Source organism: Abramis brama, assembly GCF_963993115.1.
Source record: "Abramis brama genome assembly, chromosome: 24".
In the NCBI taxonomy this organism is placed as follows: Eukaryota; Metazoa; Chordata; class Actinopteri; order Cypriniformes; family Leuciscidae; genus Abramis; species Abramis brama.
This window is the reverse complement of record NC_139986.1, coordinates 7,255,363-7,272,267: the sequence shown is the minus strand read 5'-3', so window position 1 is coordinate 7,272,267 and position 16,905 is coordinate 7,255,363. Positions and strand designations below refer to the sequence as shown.

Below are 16,905 nucleotides of genomic sequence, written 5' to 3'. Positions count from 1 at the left end.
CTTCTCAAACATATTGTAAACATGTTGAAACGAGTCTGAATGTGAATGGCTGGCAGGCTTTCAGAAACATTTAATGTTAGCCAAAGTATTGTAGTGCGAGAGATCTTGTCTTATGAGATCTTGTCATATTTTACACCACTCAGACAGATTTAAAGGTTAAAACATGTACAATATGTGGTGCATTTAAACAATAAGCCAACAATAAGACTGTGTGTTATAGTGATTTTACCACAATTAAGGGTGTAAAATGACAGCAGCATCCATATTATTACCGATTAAAATCAAGAAAATAATATTGTCAATCCAGAGCTTGTGTCCACCCTATAATAAGCAGGATAATGTACCATAATTTTTATCAAATAAACCCATTCATAACTTTCATTCAAATCTAGGCTGTTTACAGTTGACAAGCAGCTTGTGTATATTTGCTATTTTAACTTGGCTCATTCAATTCAATCATATTTTCATAATTCTGTCCTCTTTTCTACAGCGTGTTGGCAGCGGAATACGGTCATGGAAGCAGATCTACGCTGTGCTTCGTGGCCACTGCCTCTACCTGTACAAAGACAAGAGGGACGGACAAACCAACGCCAACTCCCAGATCGAAGACGAGCCTCTGCCGATCAGCATCAAAGCCTGTCTCATTGACATCTCCTACAGTGACACAAAGCGGAAGAACGTCCTCCGGCTGACGACGTCAGACTGTGAATACCTGTTCCAGGCGGAGGATCGAGAGGAAATGCTGTCCTGGATCCGAGTCATTCAAGAGAACAGCAACTTGGATGACGAGGTGAATGATCATGATGATTTGTTTTTTATTCTGAGATTAAATATTTGTTGAGAGTTTTGTCAGAGCAGAGCCCTAGGCCCCGTGTCCACCAAAGCATTTTTTCCTAAGGCTAGCATATTTCAGTGTGACTGCCGCGGTTTTTAAAATGCCACCAGCATGACGAGGCGCTGAGCGTCTATATTCCGGTTATGGCATTTCTTAGCATATTATTTTTATGTATTATCGTAATTATAAACACTGGTTTGTAGTGCAAATAGTATTACATTTTTATTGCACTTTGTTATTCTTCTAGTTATTTACCTTTACACGCACTTTTTCAGCTGAGGGTGAAGTCAATATATACATTAACAATGATTTGAAAACTCACAGAAAACAATGTGTTTGAATTTTAAAGACGTGGCGTTGAGTGGTATGCGATCCATCTAGTAATCTTCAACCACAGTAAGATAGTAATTCTGCCTGAATTCAGAGACTTTACTAATGTAAATCAAAGCCGTACTACATATTTATCAACATCGTCACTTAAATGACTAAATAAATTTGTAAAATGTTAAACACACATCAAACTCCTTGATAGCCTTTTTGAGTATTGTACACTCTTGATTTGAACAAAACAACAATTCTCTATGTCCATTCATTACTTTTATTCATTACTGAGCATCAGACTTTTCAGACATTTTCAGTATTTTTACCTGTGACATCCAAACATATTTTCAAAACTGTTTGAGAATCGCTTACTCTCGCTTAAAACAAAACCAATCAATATTTAAATATCTTAAGAGAATAATGCTAACCAATATTTAAATCCCTTAATTGCCTTTGAACGCTCAGACGTGTGCCAAAGTGGGCTAGACAACACTATAAAAACAATATAGCTTAATCTCAATCTAAAGGATCACAAAGGCTGACGGGAATCCTTTTTTATTTATTTTTAAACAATCATCATTTTTGCAGTTTTGTTTAGTGATGTGAGTGGTCAAGTCAAGTCAAGTCATCTTCATTTATATAGCGCTTTTAACAATGTAGATTGTTTCAAAGCAGCTTTACAGAGATAAGCGTATAATTTAAGGTAACAGAGATTGTTTTGGCTTTAAGTGAGTGGTGAGTGGTGCGGGGTAAGTCTATCCAAGTCTAGGACCTGATATCAATATGGTGGATGTTTTGGACTTCCTCATGAATCATGGAAAAAGCCCCTATTTAAAGATACTTTTTACAATAGCTGAACATAACCTAGGGCTTTTTTTGTAAGAAATAGTAACTCTTAAGCAAAAACATGGGATCTTCACTATAGGGTGTCTTCTTCTGTTAGCACAGGGTTATCCAAAAGCCCTCTGGTGTGTTTGGGGATTCCACTCTTACATTTCATCCATTCACTTTTGTCTGCCTTCTCTCTGTTTCTTTCTTCCTTTTGTAGAATGCGACTGTTACTAGCACAGACCTCATCAACCGGAAAATAAAGGAGTACAACACTCTGATGAGGTAAGCAGGAAGAAGGGAAGAATTCCCATCAATTTTTTTAGACTTCTTCCTTATCTAGATCTTGACTCGGATTATGTGTGTTGCAGTCCACCCAGCAGTAAGACAGAACCCTCGCCCAAGGCCTCCCGTCAGTCCCTGAGCATCAGGCAGACATTACTGGGTGGTAAGGGCGAGAATAAAGCCACAAGTCCTCACTCACCAAACAAGGACCACGACAGGAAGGCCATCCACAAAGGTGACAGCATCAAGGGCACTAACTCTGGATTCTTTGCATTTTATTCAATACTTTTAAGTATCAATAAAAATGTTGTCCAGTACTTGTGTGTGTTAAAGATGCAGTAAGCGATTCCTGAGAAACGCTGTTGAAAGTGGATCGGACCGAGCACCACAACACACTTGTAGCCAATCAGCAGTAGGGGACATATACACTCATGATGGGGGAAGAGAGACTTAAAGAAACACTGTAGAAAGAGAGATAGCTGAGAGACATTACAAAAGAGAAACTGGATATCACTGGAAAAAAAGGGTTTTGATCAGGCAAGAGCTTTAGGACCTGCTTGTCCTAGTGTGCTGCTGACGACTAACTATCTCTTGCTTGTATATACTCTTGTGTACTGTATGTTCATTTTTAGTTCTTGTAGTTTGTTCATCATATTCACTTCATTTATTTTTTTGCTTCGCTTCAGCATTGACAAAGAGACATTCACTCTTGCAATGAAGGGAGAGGTGTGTTTGTTTGGGTTGATTTTCAAATATCAACAGTTTCTTAGAAATTGCTTGCTGCACCTTTAAGTACTTTTTAAAGGTTCATCCAATCGGGCTGAATTCAATAATACGTATCTGCTTGTCAACATATGTATTTCCATATCTCTGCACACCCTGCTTGTGTATTACTTATTACATATACATAATTGTATATTATTATATAAATTATATATTAGTAAATATATTGTCAATATATGAAAAGCGGCAATTCCTTATGTATTATTCAATATATTGTAATATACAACAATATATAACACAATATATTATTCTGAATATTTTCAAATATACTGTTGAACCATTTAATGTATTGATAATTCATATATAGGGAAATATATTTTCTTTTCATAAGGGATTGCTAGGCTCTCCACAATTTCCTACCCTACCTTTAAGGCCCTGATACACCAAGCAGACAGTCAGCCAACGTCTGATAATTGACGTAACGTCTCCGTTCCCTACTCAGGAGACGTTCTTTGATGTCAGCTTAGCAACATGCTAACATAAAACTCTACTGGAATCAACTCTAAACGAGTCACAAGTCTTTTAATTAGGGCTGTTGATAACTGCTATTTGTGTTGTGCACTTAAATGACCATCAACAGAGTTGCTGTCTTTGTAGAGCATTGCAAATCAGTCACTTATGAGTTTCCTTTTCAGGTAGGATGCTGCCTTAGAATGTGTATAGAGAGAGCTAGGTAGACAGCTTCCTAGATTTGAAGTGCTTATGTTTCTTTAACACATTATTATTATTATGGTTGTCTGTTAATAGATGAAACCAGCCCACCCAAGGATAAGGGCACATGGAGGAAGGGCATCCCTGGACTGATGAGAAAGCCATTTGAGAAGAAACCGTCTCCAGGAGTCACATTTGGAGTAAGACTAGATGACTGTCCTCCTGCTCAGAACAACAGAGTAAGACCACAAAAAAACTTCCTCTCTCTTTCTCTTACTGTTTCACTTGGCATTGTCAATGACATCCTAAAACTGTCCTTTGTGAAAAAGAAGTATACTTAAGTGTGAACTGAATGTCATGTTTTGAAAACTTTCCATAATTGCATGTTAATTGCAAGTAAATTTATATTATAGTTTAAATTGATATTAAATACCATTAGCTGAATTTTAGAGAGCATTTTTGACTTAAGTACATCATTATATGCAATTTAAGAATTATATTAACTGAAATATGATTAAAGTGTACTGCCAAATGTACTGACAAGCATTTATGGTAAACTAAAATATACTTTAATTACATTTCTATTGAAACTTTTTTGTAATTACAATTAGCAATTTAGTACTTTTAAAATATATTAACTTTAAATGTAATATAGAATAACACTACTGTTATAATCAAGCTCTTTACTTGTGATTTAGTATTTTAGTCAACACATCAAATACTTTTTAAAACTGTGACAAATGATTATTAAAACAATGATTTAAAATATACTTTAGAGTAAAACGTTTAATCTGACATTAGAGAGTGCTATTTTTGAAAGTGTACTTAACTGTTAGCCATTAAAAAGTGTATTCTCTTAAAGTACACTTAAGTGAGCTTTCATTTCATTAATATAATATCTGCAAGTACATTTTTTTTTTTTAGACATTTAAGGTTTGAAGTACACTTCAAGTGCACATTCAGTACAATTAAACACTTTTTTCACAAGGGAGTGAGCTCTACCATTGTGATATTTTTAGCTGTATGTGTTTAATAATGTTTAAAGAGTAATTGTTTACTTAAGTGTGTGGGATGAACATAATTGCATTTGGAAACTGATATGTTTTTCATACGGCTGATGTTGGAGTCATTTTTGTCTATGTAAGCAGCACACTCTCATATGGCGTGCAGTCTCAGAGGTTTATATTGGCTTGCAGGTATTTGACTGAACTTTGTGTGTTTTAGTTTGTTCCTCTGATAGTTGAAGTGTGCTGTAACCTGGTGGAAGAACGAGGACTGGAATACACAGGCATTTACAGAGTGCCAGGAAATAATTCTGCCATCTCCATCATGCAGGAAGAGCTCAATCACAAGGGCATGGGTGACATTGATATTCAGGATGATGTGAGTGTATATTTCTGTCTCTGTCTAGTTCAAGTGTCTAACATTTTCTCTGCTTTTTGCTTGAGGTCCTTCTTCCTCTTCTTCTTCTTTTTTTAATACATTCTCTATTCTTGGACAGAAATGGAAGGACTTGAATGTGATCAGCAGTTTACTCAAATCATTCTTCAGAAAACTTCCTGAACCCCTCTTCACTAACGGTAAAAGTCTTCTTTGGAATTCCCTTGCTTGAGGCTCTTTATGACTCATATTGTATTTATATATTTTTCTCTTGCTCAACATTAATTGTATAGTTAGCCATCTAGTGGCTGTGAGTGAAATAGGCATGCAACTTCAACACCTGACACAGCTGAAATAATGTTCCTTCATGATCTGGCCTCTATAGATAGGTATGCAGACTTTATTGATGCCAACAGAATAGAGGATCCTGTAGAGAGACTCAAAGTGCTCAAGAGACTGGTAAGCAGCAGTTTGCCCCAATAACAAAATTTGTTTTCAGTGGTAATAATCTCTCTGTATGTTATGGAAGCCCTGAATAAACCTCTCATTCTTCAGCTTCACGAGTTGCCTGATCATCATTATGAAACACTGAAGTTCCTCTCGGCACATCTCAAAACTGTGGCTGATAATTCCGAAAAAAACAAGGTAAAACAATTTTGGCATGTACACAGAATCTGCGCTTCCGTTCAAAAACAGAATGGAAAAGAACACATAATACAGGGCTCTCGAGACATTGCAAGCTTTCTGCCAGATTTTCAGTGATGGAGATATTTACTTTCAAGCTCTTTTTTTAAAGGCAACCGTGAAAATAAGTTTTATGCATGAAAAAAAGATATTCAAAAGTGGTGGAACTTGATTTTTTATGGACCAGAAAATTATCGGAGAGGATAGCTGAAAATTAAAAGGGCTTGGTGACGTCAAACAAAAAGGAAAGTCATTTTTAGAGTTGCTGTGCATCATACACAATAAGACCAGGACAGATACGGAACAAGAATGCATGTGAACACTCTCTTTGTTTTTCATATACAGTATGAAAAGGGAGAAATGTCTCATTTTGCTCATTTATCATTGTGTCAGATGGAGCCACGTAATCTGGCCATTGTCTTCGGCCCAACACTAGTGAGAACATCTGAAGACAATATGACTCACATGGTGACACACATGCCAGACCAATACAAGATTGTAGAAACGCTCATTCAGCATGTGAGTTCTTCATTCTTCTCATGTTAAAAGAAAGTAACTTTTAAATTTCATGTTTTTGACCATTGGTGAAACATTTCTGAATGAAGTCTGGTGTTTTCTCTTGCAGTACGACTGGTTCTTCACTGAGGAGGGTGATAAGGAGCCTTCGGTGTGTATTAGTACAGATGCTTTCTTTATTCCACTATTTCTTTTACACCTTTTTTAGATGTGTTTGCTAAGGTAGACATCATAAGCTGTGTTTCCACTGTCGGGCCAAAAGCGAGTATTCTAGTGCGTGCCTGGGCAAGTCGCATTTCCACTGTCACTTTCAGGGCCTCGTCGGGCCTGAATCAAACTGTAACATATATACAGTTTGATTCAGCATGTTTGATGTGCACTAGTTAGTTTTCAGTCCGCTAGGTTTCCCCTGCTGGTGAAACAGTGGGGTTGTGTGACGTTGTGTTGTGTTAAGGGCGGGTTTTAAGGTAGCGCTGTGAGACTACTGGCCCAACAGTGGAAACACAGCTTGGTTTTGGCCTCGTGGCTCAAGGTCCGAGGCTACTGGTCTCACCCGGCACACTGTTAGCCCTGGCTCGCTCTGGCCCGATAGTGGAAAATGAATTTGAGCAAATCCCTAACCCTAAGTAACTCTTAAAGGCCCCCTGAAATCAAAATTTAAGTTTTGTAGCTTTTAGTATAAATATGTACCTTAAGGTTATGAATGGTTAAGGTTGGCCTTATGAATGGCCTTAAGGTTATTGTTCCAAAACAATGACAAAATTCGCATTTAGGAGATATAAGCATTCAAAACTTACAGTCTCTCACTTCCGCTAAAATGGATCACAGATTTTTATGACATCACAGCAGACTTCAGCTTCTCATCACATCTTCTGTCCAATCAAATGCTCTCTAGAATCTAAAGTGTCCCACGGCCCGCCCCCTGCTATAAATACCACCTGGCTAAAGTGACCGTTGACACGTCACAGAGCAATATGGGGTGGAGATGTGTGTTTGGTTGCTCAAACGCTCGAGTTTTATTCCGTTTTCCAACTGTACGTTGGTTAAAAATGAAATGGATAGAATTTATTCACACCTCTACTATTGAATCCAACGCATCATCAGCGCTCGGATTCGCTTCCATGCTGCTGTCAAGTATGACTTGCAGTCTGTGAGGTAAACTAAATGCCACTGGCTATTTGAAAAGGGGGAGGAGCCATTCAGTTTGTCCAGCCTTAGTTTCCTGTTTCAGTGGAAATTACGTCAACGCATCATACAAAGCTGCGCGTTCCAAATCACATCAGTGGGCCTTTAAACTCTGGAGTGTATCTCTGGATGTGCTCTTTTGAGAAAGTAGTACCTAGGGGAAAAAAATCACCCAAAACTCCCTAGATCGTGGCCACTCTTCAGTGAATAGTTTTTTCTGTGTGTCTGCTCAGACTACAGTCCAGGAGGAGAGTGCTGTGGAGTCTCAGCCTGTGCCTAACATCGACCACCTGCTGACCAACATCGGCCGGACAGGCACCTCTCCCGGGGAAGTGTCAGGTAACATGTGCCCTTGGTTGGACCCTCTCTGCCACGGGTTCACCTTTTACACCCTGCTGCAAAGTATAACTATGTCTTAGAGCACACCATGTCATGAGAACTAAAACAAAACAGCTTCTAATATTGATGAAAACTGCTTTGCTTTTCTGAGAAGAGAAGCAGCTTCTCTCTGTGTTTTTAACAAAAACTGTGCTGTGGCTTAATTACAATGCCTGTGTGAGTTTGTGAGGCAAAATGTTAAAAAAAATTTGCCTACATTAGCTTGCTTGGTGCGATCTTGAATTATTTGGTTATGATTTGTTTATTTTCCATCCTTTACCTAATTTAATTAGTCAATTTTGGAAACTTTCTGTCTTTATCCCATTTCTGTTTTGTGAATCTCAAAAACTGTCATGTTTCACATAAAAAATAAATGGGGAAAAAAGAAGAAAAAAAATTAGCAAAAGGAAAATGAAGGCTATTTTTAGCATTTAAGATTTGCTTGCATTCATGACAATTAAGAATATTCAGAAGCATTACTGTAAGGAGAATTTTGGAAGAAAATGTTTTGAAAATGTAAAACCTCCTTATGGTCTCTGAATAGGCTACTATATGAAAAATACCAATTTTTTCTCTTTTTAATTTTGGGGAGAAATTCGACCATTTCCGTGAGATTCAACCATTTAGTGTGTATGTCTCTTTTTCTACGTGTCCAAACTCCACTGGGTCGTCTCTGTAATTCTGCTGACTTCTGCACTAACACGTCATGTTCTTTCTCCAAGAGAGAACAAGCTAAGGCCAAACCGCAGAGCACGCTTGTCAATCTCTGATCCCTCTGTCCCTAGTGCCACTCTGTCGCGTGTCCTAAAGGCTTTCCCAGCATTCACACATACTGATCTTGACACAGGCCAAGTGGGCGGAGTCTATCACACCGTGATGTCACTGATGGACTCAGTAGTGTCCGTGATGGGCAGCTGGAACTGTAGGAAGAGGGAGGACTGTTGCCCGCAGTGTAGCTGCCTAGTCTGCCGGCACCCTCGCATTTTATGACGTGGGCGACTGAGAAAAGAGAGCAAAAAAGTGCAAAGGGAAAGCCCATCAGAAGTGTTGGGTTCTGTGGGGCGTGAATGGTTTGTGAGTTTACCTGGCGTAGAGCAGTGCTGCTGTCTCAAAGGCTCTTCGCCGTCTCTCGCCCCTCTCTCTCTCTCTCTCTCTCTCTCTCTGAACGCTGGCCAAATGGAGAGACAGCATGGTAATGCTACTCGGCTCTGAATATCACTCGGTCATACCATTTGTCACCACCAAGGGGTGTTCAGGGGGGCTCGGCTGGACACAGAAGAAATAAGCCTCCAAAAATTTGTAGTCTTTGCCATGGAAAGTGAAATGGGAGCAAAGACATCAGTGAATACATTTTTTTACTTTTCCTTGCTGGCATTCTGTCTTCCCATAGTGTCATCTTTTCTGCGTAGCTAGCCCCTCTCTGACCCCTGTCACTTCTTACCTTGGTTCATGCCGTGAGTGTCTCGTCTTCATTGCGGTCACGACAGCACACATTAGACCAGAATCAGCACTGTCATTAAACATCCAACCCCCCTTGTCTATCGCCTCAATTAATGTAGATGAGCATTTTAATGATTTCTGCATCATGCACATAGTACTTGAGTGTAAAGGGTTGTAGATTAAATTGGTGAAAAGCTAAATTTCCCACTTAAAGAAATAATCCTGGCTCAAAGCAAGTTAAGCTGTGTGGACAGCATCTGAGACATGCAGAAAATAAGTTTGACTTGTCTGTAAAATTGTACTGTAATGCACTTAGAATGGAAGTCTAAGGGGGAATGGTTTAAAGGTATGTGAAACTTGTATTTTTGTTGAAGCTATGTTATATACAGAAAAAACTTCTGGTTATGCGTCATTATACATGTTAACATGACCAAGATGTACGGTAGGTTCAAAATTTATGTATATATCCATATATTATGTATATAGCCAGAAGATTTTAATTTAGGTCTATATTAAGTATATATATACGTGTATATTTTAATGTTTACAGGGTTACTGGTAATGCGTTTTTACTTGGAGATGAGTCAAAAATATTTTCTGTGATAATTGACACAGAATGTCACAGATGAGTTTAACTTGTATTGATTACTTTAAATTCTAGTTGTGTTAGTGCTGGGTGGTATGACCAAAAATCCACATCACGGTATTTTTCTAAGTTACACCGGTTTCACGGTATATGACGTTTTTTTTTTTTTTTTTTTTAAGCATGACTGGGTGTAAAACACATTTTTCACTGAGTGAGAGAGGAAATACTGCAGTCCATTGACTTAGAATGCCCTATTTTACTGTCATGAGTGAATATTGTAGAAAAAAATCCACACTAGTATTAATACAGGTTTGCAAGGCTGTTTACAAAAAGGTCCAGCAGGAGGCGCTGTAGGAGCGGCAGAAATAGCGGTTTCCCCGGTAACGGCTGTACACAAAGCAGCAATGCTCATAAACGCTGCTTTATCAGAAAAGATAAAGAAAGATTCAATCGTGATAACAAAGAAACTTTTCTAAAGACCGTCAGTTCACTTCAGATACATTCAATATAAAAACAACCGCGCCGCGTTTTGATTTTGAAACGTGCAGTGCTCATGTTTATTCAACGATGTCAATGCCAACCACAAATAGATTTTCCAAAAGGCTGTGTTGATATTGTGAACCAATGTATGGGAAACACTGTCTGACAGCTATCAATTATAGTTTAACCTCTCCATCTTCAAAGTCACGCTTAGTAACACGTGCATCACCACAGTGCAACAGTGAAAGGACCCTCTCAAACAGTGTCGCACCCTTACAGTCTATGGTCGCACCGCGTTCCGATCGTTATTAAAGCGACATACACCGGTACTGCAGTATTTTAAAAATTCATATCATAACAAAAATAAACACCGGTATTCGGTATGAACCGGTACACCGCCCAGCACTAAGTTGTGTTCTACTTAAAATATACATAGAATTAAAAATTTGCCTGGTTTCTCAATGATATCCGTCACTGACACTTTCTGCAAGACCGTTATCATTTCATCTGTACTCCGTGGTGTTGTGTCACTCTCCATGCATCCTATTAGTTGCACTTATTCCTTCATAAAGAGGTTCATCAAGTTCAGCTGATCTCTTTTGCAACCACAAACATTCCTTTCGTGCCAGATACATGTTACTATATTGTTTGTGTTTGCTGGATGGTCCTACTCGTGAAAGATTGCTCCCTACTGGTGAATATATATATCTTAGTGTTCCAACAAAACATTGCTCACTTGTTTTTCTGCATGCACGCCTGCTCACCATACCTCTCTTTCCTTGTTTGCCACGCTCTCCTCGTCATGCACAACCTTTCTTAATGCATATGTTTCTCTACTCATCACCTTCTCTCTGTATATCAGTTTGTTTGAGATCAGTATGAGGACATGCAAAAGCCACTAACCATGTGTTATATTTATTTTTACTCCACAGATTCACCAACCAGTGACTCCGCCAAATCTAAGGTGAGTTTGATTCTTGGACTGTCGCCACTTTTCTGATAAATCAGGTATAATGGGTGAGTGTAGTTCTTGCACCAGGCTGACACGCTCCACGACTCCCACTGTAGCACCCGAGAGCCAGTTGCCATCTTAAAGACATTGGACAGATGGATCAGAGGCCATCATGTCATGCTTTGAACATGCACTGCATTCAGTGTAACGGGGAAATGAATTGTTGCTAGAACGTGCATTAAGCATTTCTGCCTAGGGGTGGGAATCGAGAACCATTTTTTAGAAAAATATTAAACGAAGTAACAACTTAATTATCTTCATGACGTTCAGCTAAGTTAATAGTTATTGAATGTCTGACGCATAACATTCTATTTAATGAATCAGTCTCTCAAACTAATCTAAAACAGCATATTCACTGTCATTTACTGAATTAATAACTGGATTAATAAGACCGGCATTCACTGAATGAAGTCATCACTTTGTCAAACAAGTATTATTGCTGTTAAGTTGTCCATATGACAGTATTTAGTATTTATTTTCTAATATGAAGATAAACATTAGACATAGACTTGTTGTAATAAACTACATTTAAAAAGCTGCAAAATTATTAGTTTTTGTTTAGTATTTTTACAATACTAAACAAAAAACTAATATAATGTAAAACAAAATACAGTATACTGTACAGTGTAGTTAGAATCATATATTTGGTGCTTCCTCAAAAGTACTAGAAGAACCATTAAATGGATTCCGATTCCCATTCCCTTTTCTGTCATCTGGCTCCAGCTTTTTTTTCAAATGCAACCCATGCAGCTTTTTCCATGTGTCATTGCTGTTGGTGTTGCGGGTGCTGCTTATGCTATGTGGCTGTTCTGAAAAAGAAGCCTCATTTGGAGTTCTGTAACTGTCTCTAATGTTTCTTTCTATGTTCAGTCCTTCAACCTCTGATTTGTGCTGCTATCAGAGAAGCAGGTGGAGTACTCTGGGTTTAGCCACCTGCAAGGGCAGCGGTTGGGCTTTTTATTCCATGTTTTCTCGCTAGGCCTCAGTGCTTTATGGCTCAATGGATTACAAGGTTGTTTTGTTTTCCTTGTGACTGAATCTGCCACTCTTTCTTTCTCTTTGTGTCCAGGGCTCCTGGGGATCAGGGAAGGACCACTGCAGCCGCGAGTTCCTTCAGCCACGAGTCTCCTCCATCTTTGCTGCGGCCAACCGCAAACGAAAGAAGCACAAGGAGAAGCTGCAACCCAGCAGCTCTGATGACGACCTTGATATTGTCTTCACCAAGAAGGATAACCCAACTCAAAAGCAGAATCACCAAAGCCAGGAGGAGGAGGAGGGAGGCAGGTCCAGCCCATGCGGAAAATCACTTATAGGAGACAACAGCATAAATGCAGAGGCCACCCCAAAGAACAAGAAGGAGCACAGGAACTCTTTCTTTATGAAAGACAAACCCTCTTCAACTCTCTCCCCCTTGCCCAAGCTCTCATGTTCACCCGGTGTCATCCGCCGCACCTCTGGTCCTCCCAAATCATCCCTCTCGGATCCTTCTTCACAGTTAGATGAGACCACCTCAGACTTGGGCACCATGAGCTCTGGAGCCTCCGGTCCCAGAACCAGACCTCGGAAATGGGGCACAACTACACCCCCGGCCCCTGAGCTATTACTAGTTTATGGGGGGGCTTCAGTGACTGCAGAGGTGAGCTCTATTACCTCAGACTACTCAACCACTTCCTCAACCACCTTCCTGACGGGAATAGAATCCATCACATTGAGCCCAGAGGTGCAGTCTGTGACTGAAAGCCGGGGAGGAGACGAGGCGGATGACGAGCGCAGTGAGCTCATCAGTGAGGGACGACCAATGGAAACGGACAGCGAGAGTGACTTCCCAATTTTTAGCCCTGGCATCGCCAGACAAGACATACCAACCACGGAAGATAGTGGAAACAACACACCCAAACTAGCTTGCCGCTTGCTGCCCTCCCATAAATTGATAGAATGTGACTCTCTGTCTAGGAGGCGATCCCTGCGACAAAAGACAGACAGCGATTCATCTGTGGAGGCAGGAGCTGGTGGTGGAGTCAGCAAGAATGAATCAAATAGACTGTCTCGAGTACTGGAAGTGATGAAGAGAGGCCGTTCCACCAGCAGCCTGAGTGCCCCATTGCGAAGTGAATCGGACAGAGTTGAGCCAGCATGGCATCTTAAAATCACAGAGAGACTCAAGTTCCGTCTACGCGCCTCCGCTGATGATATGTTCGGTGTTGGCACGCAGAAAGCCCGCTCTACAGAGACGCGTAGTAAGAAGAAGAGCATCCGGCGACGCCATACTTTGGGTGGCCAGCGGGATTTTGCTGAACTAGATGTCATTCATGACTGGAGGGAACAGGGTGGGGTGGACCAAGGTGCCGAACTGTCCGCTGTGGAGCGCCTTAAACCCAAGTGCGACTCTCAGGACTTGTCTATCCGTGACTGGATTGCTTGTGAGCATCGACGAACCAGTCGAGAGCTGGAAGGTCAAGTTGGGATAAGTACAACAGAAGCGGGAGATACACATGCAGGTGTGCAAAGTGCTGAGCAACTGACTCCTTCCGCCTCTCCATGTCCCCAATCCAGCTCTGACCAAGTAAACGGAGGCACGTCAAAGGGCAAATCCAAAAACAGCCTGAATTCTGGAGCTGATGCTCATCCACAGAAATTGTCTGGAGCCCAAGTGGTGCGCTCACGATTCTACCAATATCTTTGAAAGAAAAGAATCATCTGCACGTGTGTAAGTGTGTCATAATGTGTGTGTAAAGGCCTGTTCAAACCAAGATGAATGTTTGGTGTGAAAATTGGGTGCGATAAACATTTTCATTTGAATAAACAGCATCTGTTCAGACTGACACAAACTGTTATTGCATCTGTTCAGACCGATTTGAACATTTGCATGCTGTCAGTGTGACAGAATTCTTACACGGGGTTCTAATCTCTTTTCAACTGCACTTCAAAGAAAACTGGCCAACCATTAAGATTTGTGCTTTTGGTCACATTTCTAGAGAAAAAACTACAGCTTGGTGGTGCTTACAAAGAGACTATTTTGCTAAACGGCTGTGAATAGCAGAGGAAGAATCCAAAACCAGGTATCTTGTCTCTGTTTGATAAGCATCATAGCAAATACAAATATCTGAATGGCTGTTAAAACTCATGTAAATGCTTTCCTCGTGACAAGCGGGTGTCAGATTCTGATAGTTGCGCAGCGTTTTATGTACCTGGGTCACCGGGGTATTTCTGCTTTTCTATAAGCGCCCCCTACTGTCAGATTACATTTTTATTTAACCTGCCATTTTTATTTTTTGGTATAAAAAGGCAAAACACATGTGAAAATCAAGATTTTCAATTAATTTTCATGCCAAACATGCACATAGGTGTGATCAGGCCTTAAAAATGAATGAATGTACTTAGAGCTAAGGTTACTCCACCTTTATTTTCCATCCCCCTGTCCTTTTTTTTAAACAAAGTATCTATAAATATGAATATATATTATAAATATAAATTGTATATATCTATATGTATAGGCTTATAAAAAAGTAACTGGAGTAATTTTAACAATTTTGAGTTATCTGACTCATTTTTTTGGATCAGTACTGGAGATCTTTTCTTGAAAGCTAGTAATATATGCATGACGGTGAAGTGGCCTGATATTCAGAGGCTGTACAATACCAATGTTTACCAACAGCCTCTGCTGCTGCGACAGCACAATTGTTGGACAGACATGCATTTGCGAAACTGTTACTGAAGGATACTGATATCAAAGGAAAAGAAAAGGCATCTTGTCCAAGATTAGGACAAAAAAGAAAACTCCTGATGTTACTCATATGAAGAATGTAATATGCTTGCCGTTATATTGACTAACACGTAAATTGCTTGTTGCAGTTTTCATTAGTGAAAAAATGTAAATAATGTCTGTACTTGAAGTATTTTGGTTTTTGTTTTTTATTCTGAAGGTTAGCCCTGATATGGGCTGTTTTCTGAGCTGTGTGCTGTGGAAACCCCTTTTACAGTGCATCATAACAGCCAGACATAAATGTGGAAGAAGAATGAAATCTTTTTATATTTCTACAGGATTAAAGTAAGTGCTAAACCGAAAGCGCCAGAGCCTGAACATCTGTAGCAGTACCAGGCTTACTGGTGTTGGTGTCATGTTAAACCATTTGAAATGCAAACTACAAACTGACAGCAAATAAGTCGTGAAATTACAAGGAATTTTTTTTTTTTTTTTTACAAAAAAGTGCCTCTCAACTGGTTCTGGTGACAGGAAAGGTGCCATTTCTTAATTTTGTTGTTTGTTAATATGGAATGTGTATTGTGAATGAATGACTGAATTTTATCAGAAAAAAAAAAGAAGAAGAAAAATAAATTTTTATACAAAACGATGCAAAAGCAGACCCTGCGCTTCCACTGCTTCATCAGTCATAGTCTTAAGTCATTTCATGCTTTGCCACTGGATATGTCTTTACCCTGGTCTTTTATTGAGGCAATAACTTAAATGTGTATATTTCTTTGTGTATGTTACCTTTGTTAAAAAGTCACATATTTTGTCCGAGCTGACCAGTGTAGCCAGCATGTGATTCCTCGGAAGAGTATGCATGACCTCATACTTATGTTTGCAGATTTCATCTTACCTCTGAATATTCATATGTGTGACTCCCAACTGCAAAGAAAACAAAAACACTGGAAATAAATTATCTTTGTCAGCGTCTTCTCATTGTCATTGGTAGTTTATGTAGCCTAATGTAGACTTTAGGTCTCGCAGTCTCTCAGTTTGGACACAGTCATGTTCTTTATTATTGTTAGTGTTATTACTATTTCCCTAAAAAAAATATCTTTTCCAATTTCACTTTATTTTTTTTAGGTTTGTAAATAAGTTAATTAGTGTACAATATTCTACTACACTAAATTCAAGCATTTCCGCATAAGTCAAATGATTGATGCAATCATAAGATCATTAGGATCATGAGAAACATAAATTTAGACAAGCGTGTCCAAACTCTTGACTGGTAGAGTAAATGCTTGCTTAATTTTTAATTAAACATTTTAACAAAGTGCTAAATGTTGGGTAACACTTTATTTTGATGGTCCCCAGACATTCGGTTGACTATAAGTAACTTTCCCCCTGCAAGTATTAGTAGACTGTCGGCTCAATCTGCTAACACTAATACTCAACTAATACTCTAATGAGAGTTAGTTGACATGTAGGTGCAACATAACTTATAATCAACAGAATGTCTAAAGGGGACCCATAAAAATAACATAACCAAATGTTGTTCTCCTTGTGAACAGAAGAGGGCATTGTGCGACCATAAGTGCTTGAAAAGAAGGAATTAGTTTCCGTTTTGAGCAGAATGGCCTAGGAAGGGCAGTAAAAAATCTCTTTCATTAGGAAAACTATCATAGTACGGAGCCTGGAAGTCACCTGTAGGAGAAACTAAAACAAGACCCTCAAACCGTTGCCACAGTTTTGCAATTCGTTACCTCAGTTTATAAATCATAGTCACAGATTCCTAAATTGTTCTCTTGGCTTAACAGATCACACCCACGGATAAATAAACTCTACCCACGAAT

General features: G+C 39.3%; 1 protein-coding gene across 4 annotated transcripts in view; it reads left to right on the top strand.

Annotated features, from left to right (window-relative positions):
• The window catches only part of arhgap21a (Rho GTPase activating protein 21a), a gene marked incomplete at its 5' end in the record, with an annotated part of 101,973 nt that extends 85,931 nt beyond the window's left edge, over window positions 1-16,042 (top strand). For all 4 annotated transcript variants that reach the window (XM_084103459.1, XM_084103460.1, XM_084103458.1 and 1 more), the window contains 13 exons: window positions 491-790; window positions 2,205-2,269; window positions 2,356-2,504; window positions 3,800-3,942; window positions 4,928-5,086; window positions 5,205-5,283; window positions 5,469-5,542; window positions 5,639-5,728; window positions 6,161-6,286; window positions 6,393-6,434; window positions 7,702-7,807; window positions 11,285-11,316; window positions 12,434-16,042. In XM_084103459.1, the coding sequence (XP_083959585.1) occupies window positions 491-790; window positions 2,205-2,269; window positions 2,356-2,504; window positions 3,800-3,942; window positions 4,928-5,086; window positions 5,205-5,283; window positions 5,469-5,542; window positions 5,639-5,728; window positions 6,161-6,286; window positions 6,393-6,434; window positions 7,702-7,807; window positions 11,285-11,316; window positions 12,434-14,047 (2,979 nt within the window). In that variant the 3' untranslated portion in view covers window positions 14,048-16,042. The remainder of the gene's footprint in view (window positions 1-490; window positions 791-2,204; window positions 2,270-2,355; window positions 2,505-3,799; window positions 3,943-4,927; window positions 5,087-5,204; window positions 5,284-5,468; window positions 5,543-5,638; window positions 5,729-6,160; window positions 6,287-6,392; window positions 6,435-7,701; window positions 7,808-11,284; window positions 11,317-12,433) is intronic.
• Window positions 16,043-16,905: the final 863 nt, after the last annotated feature.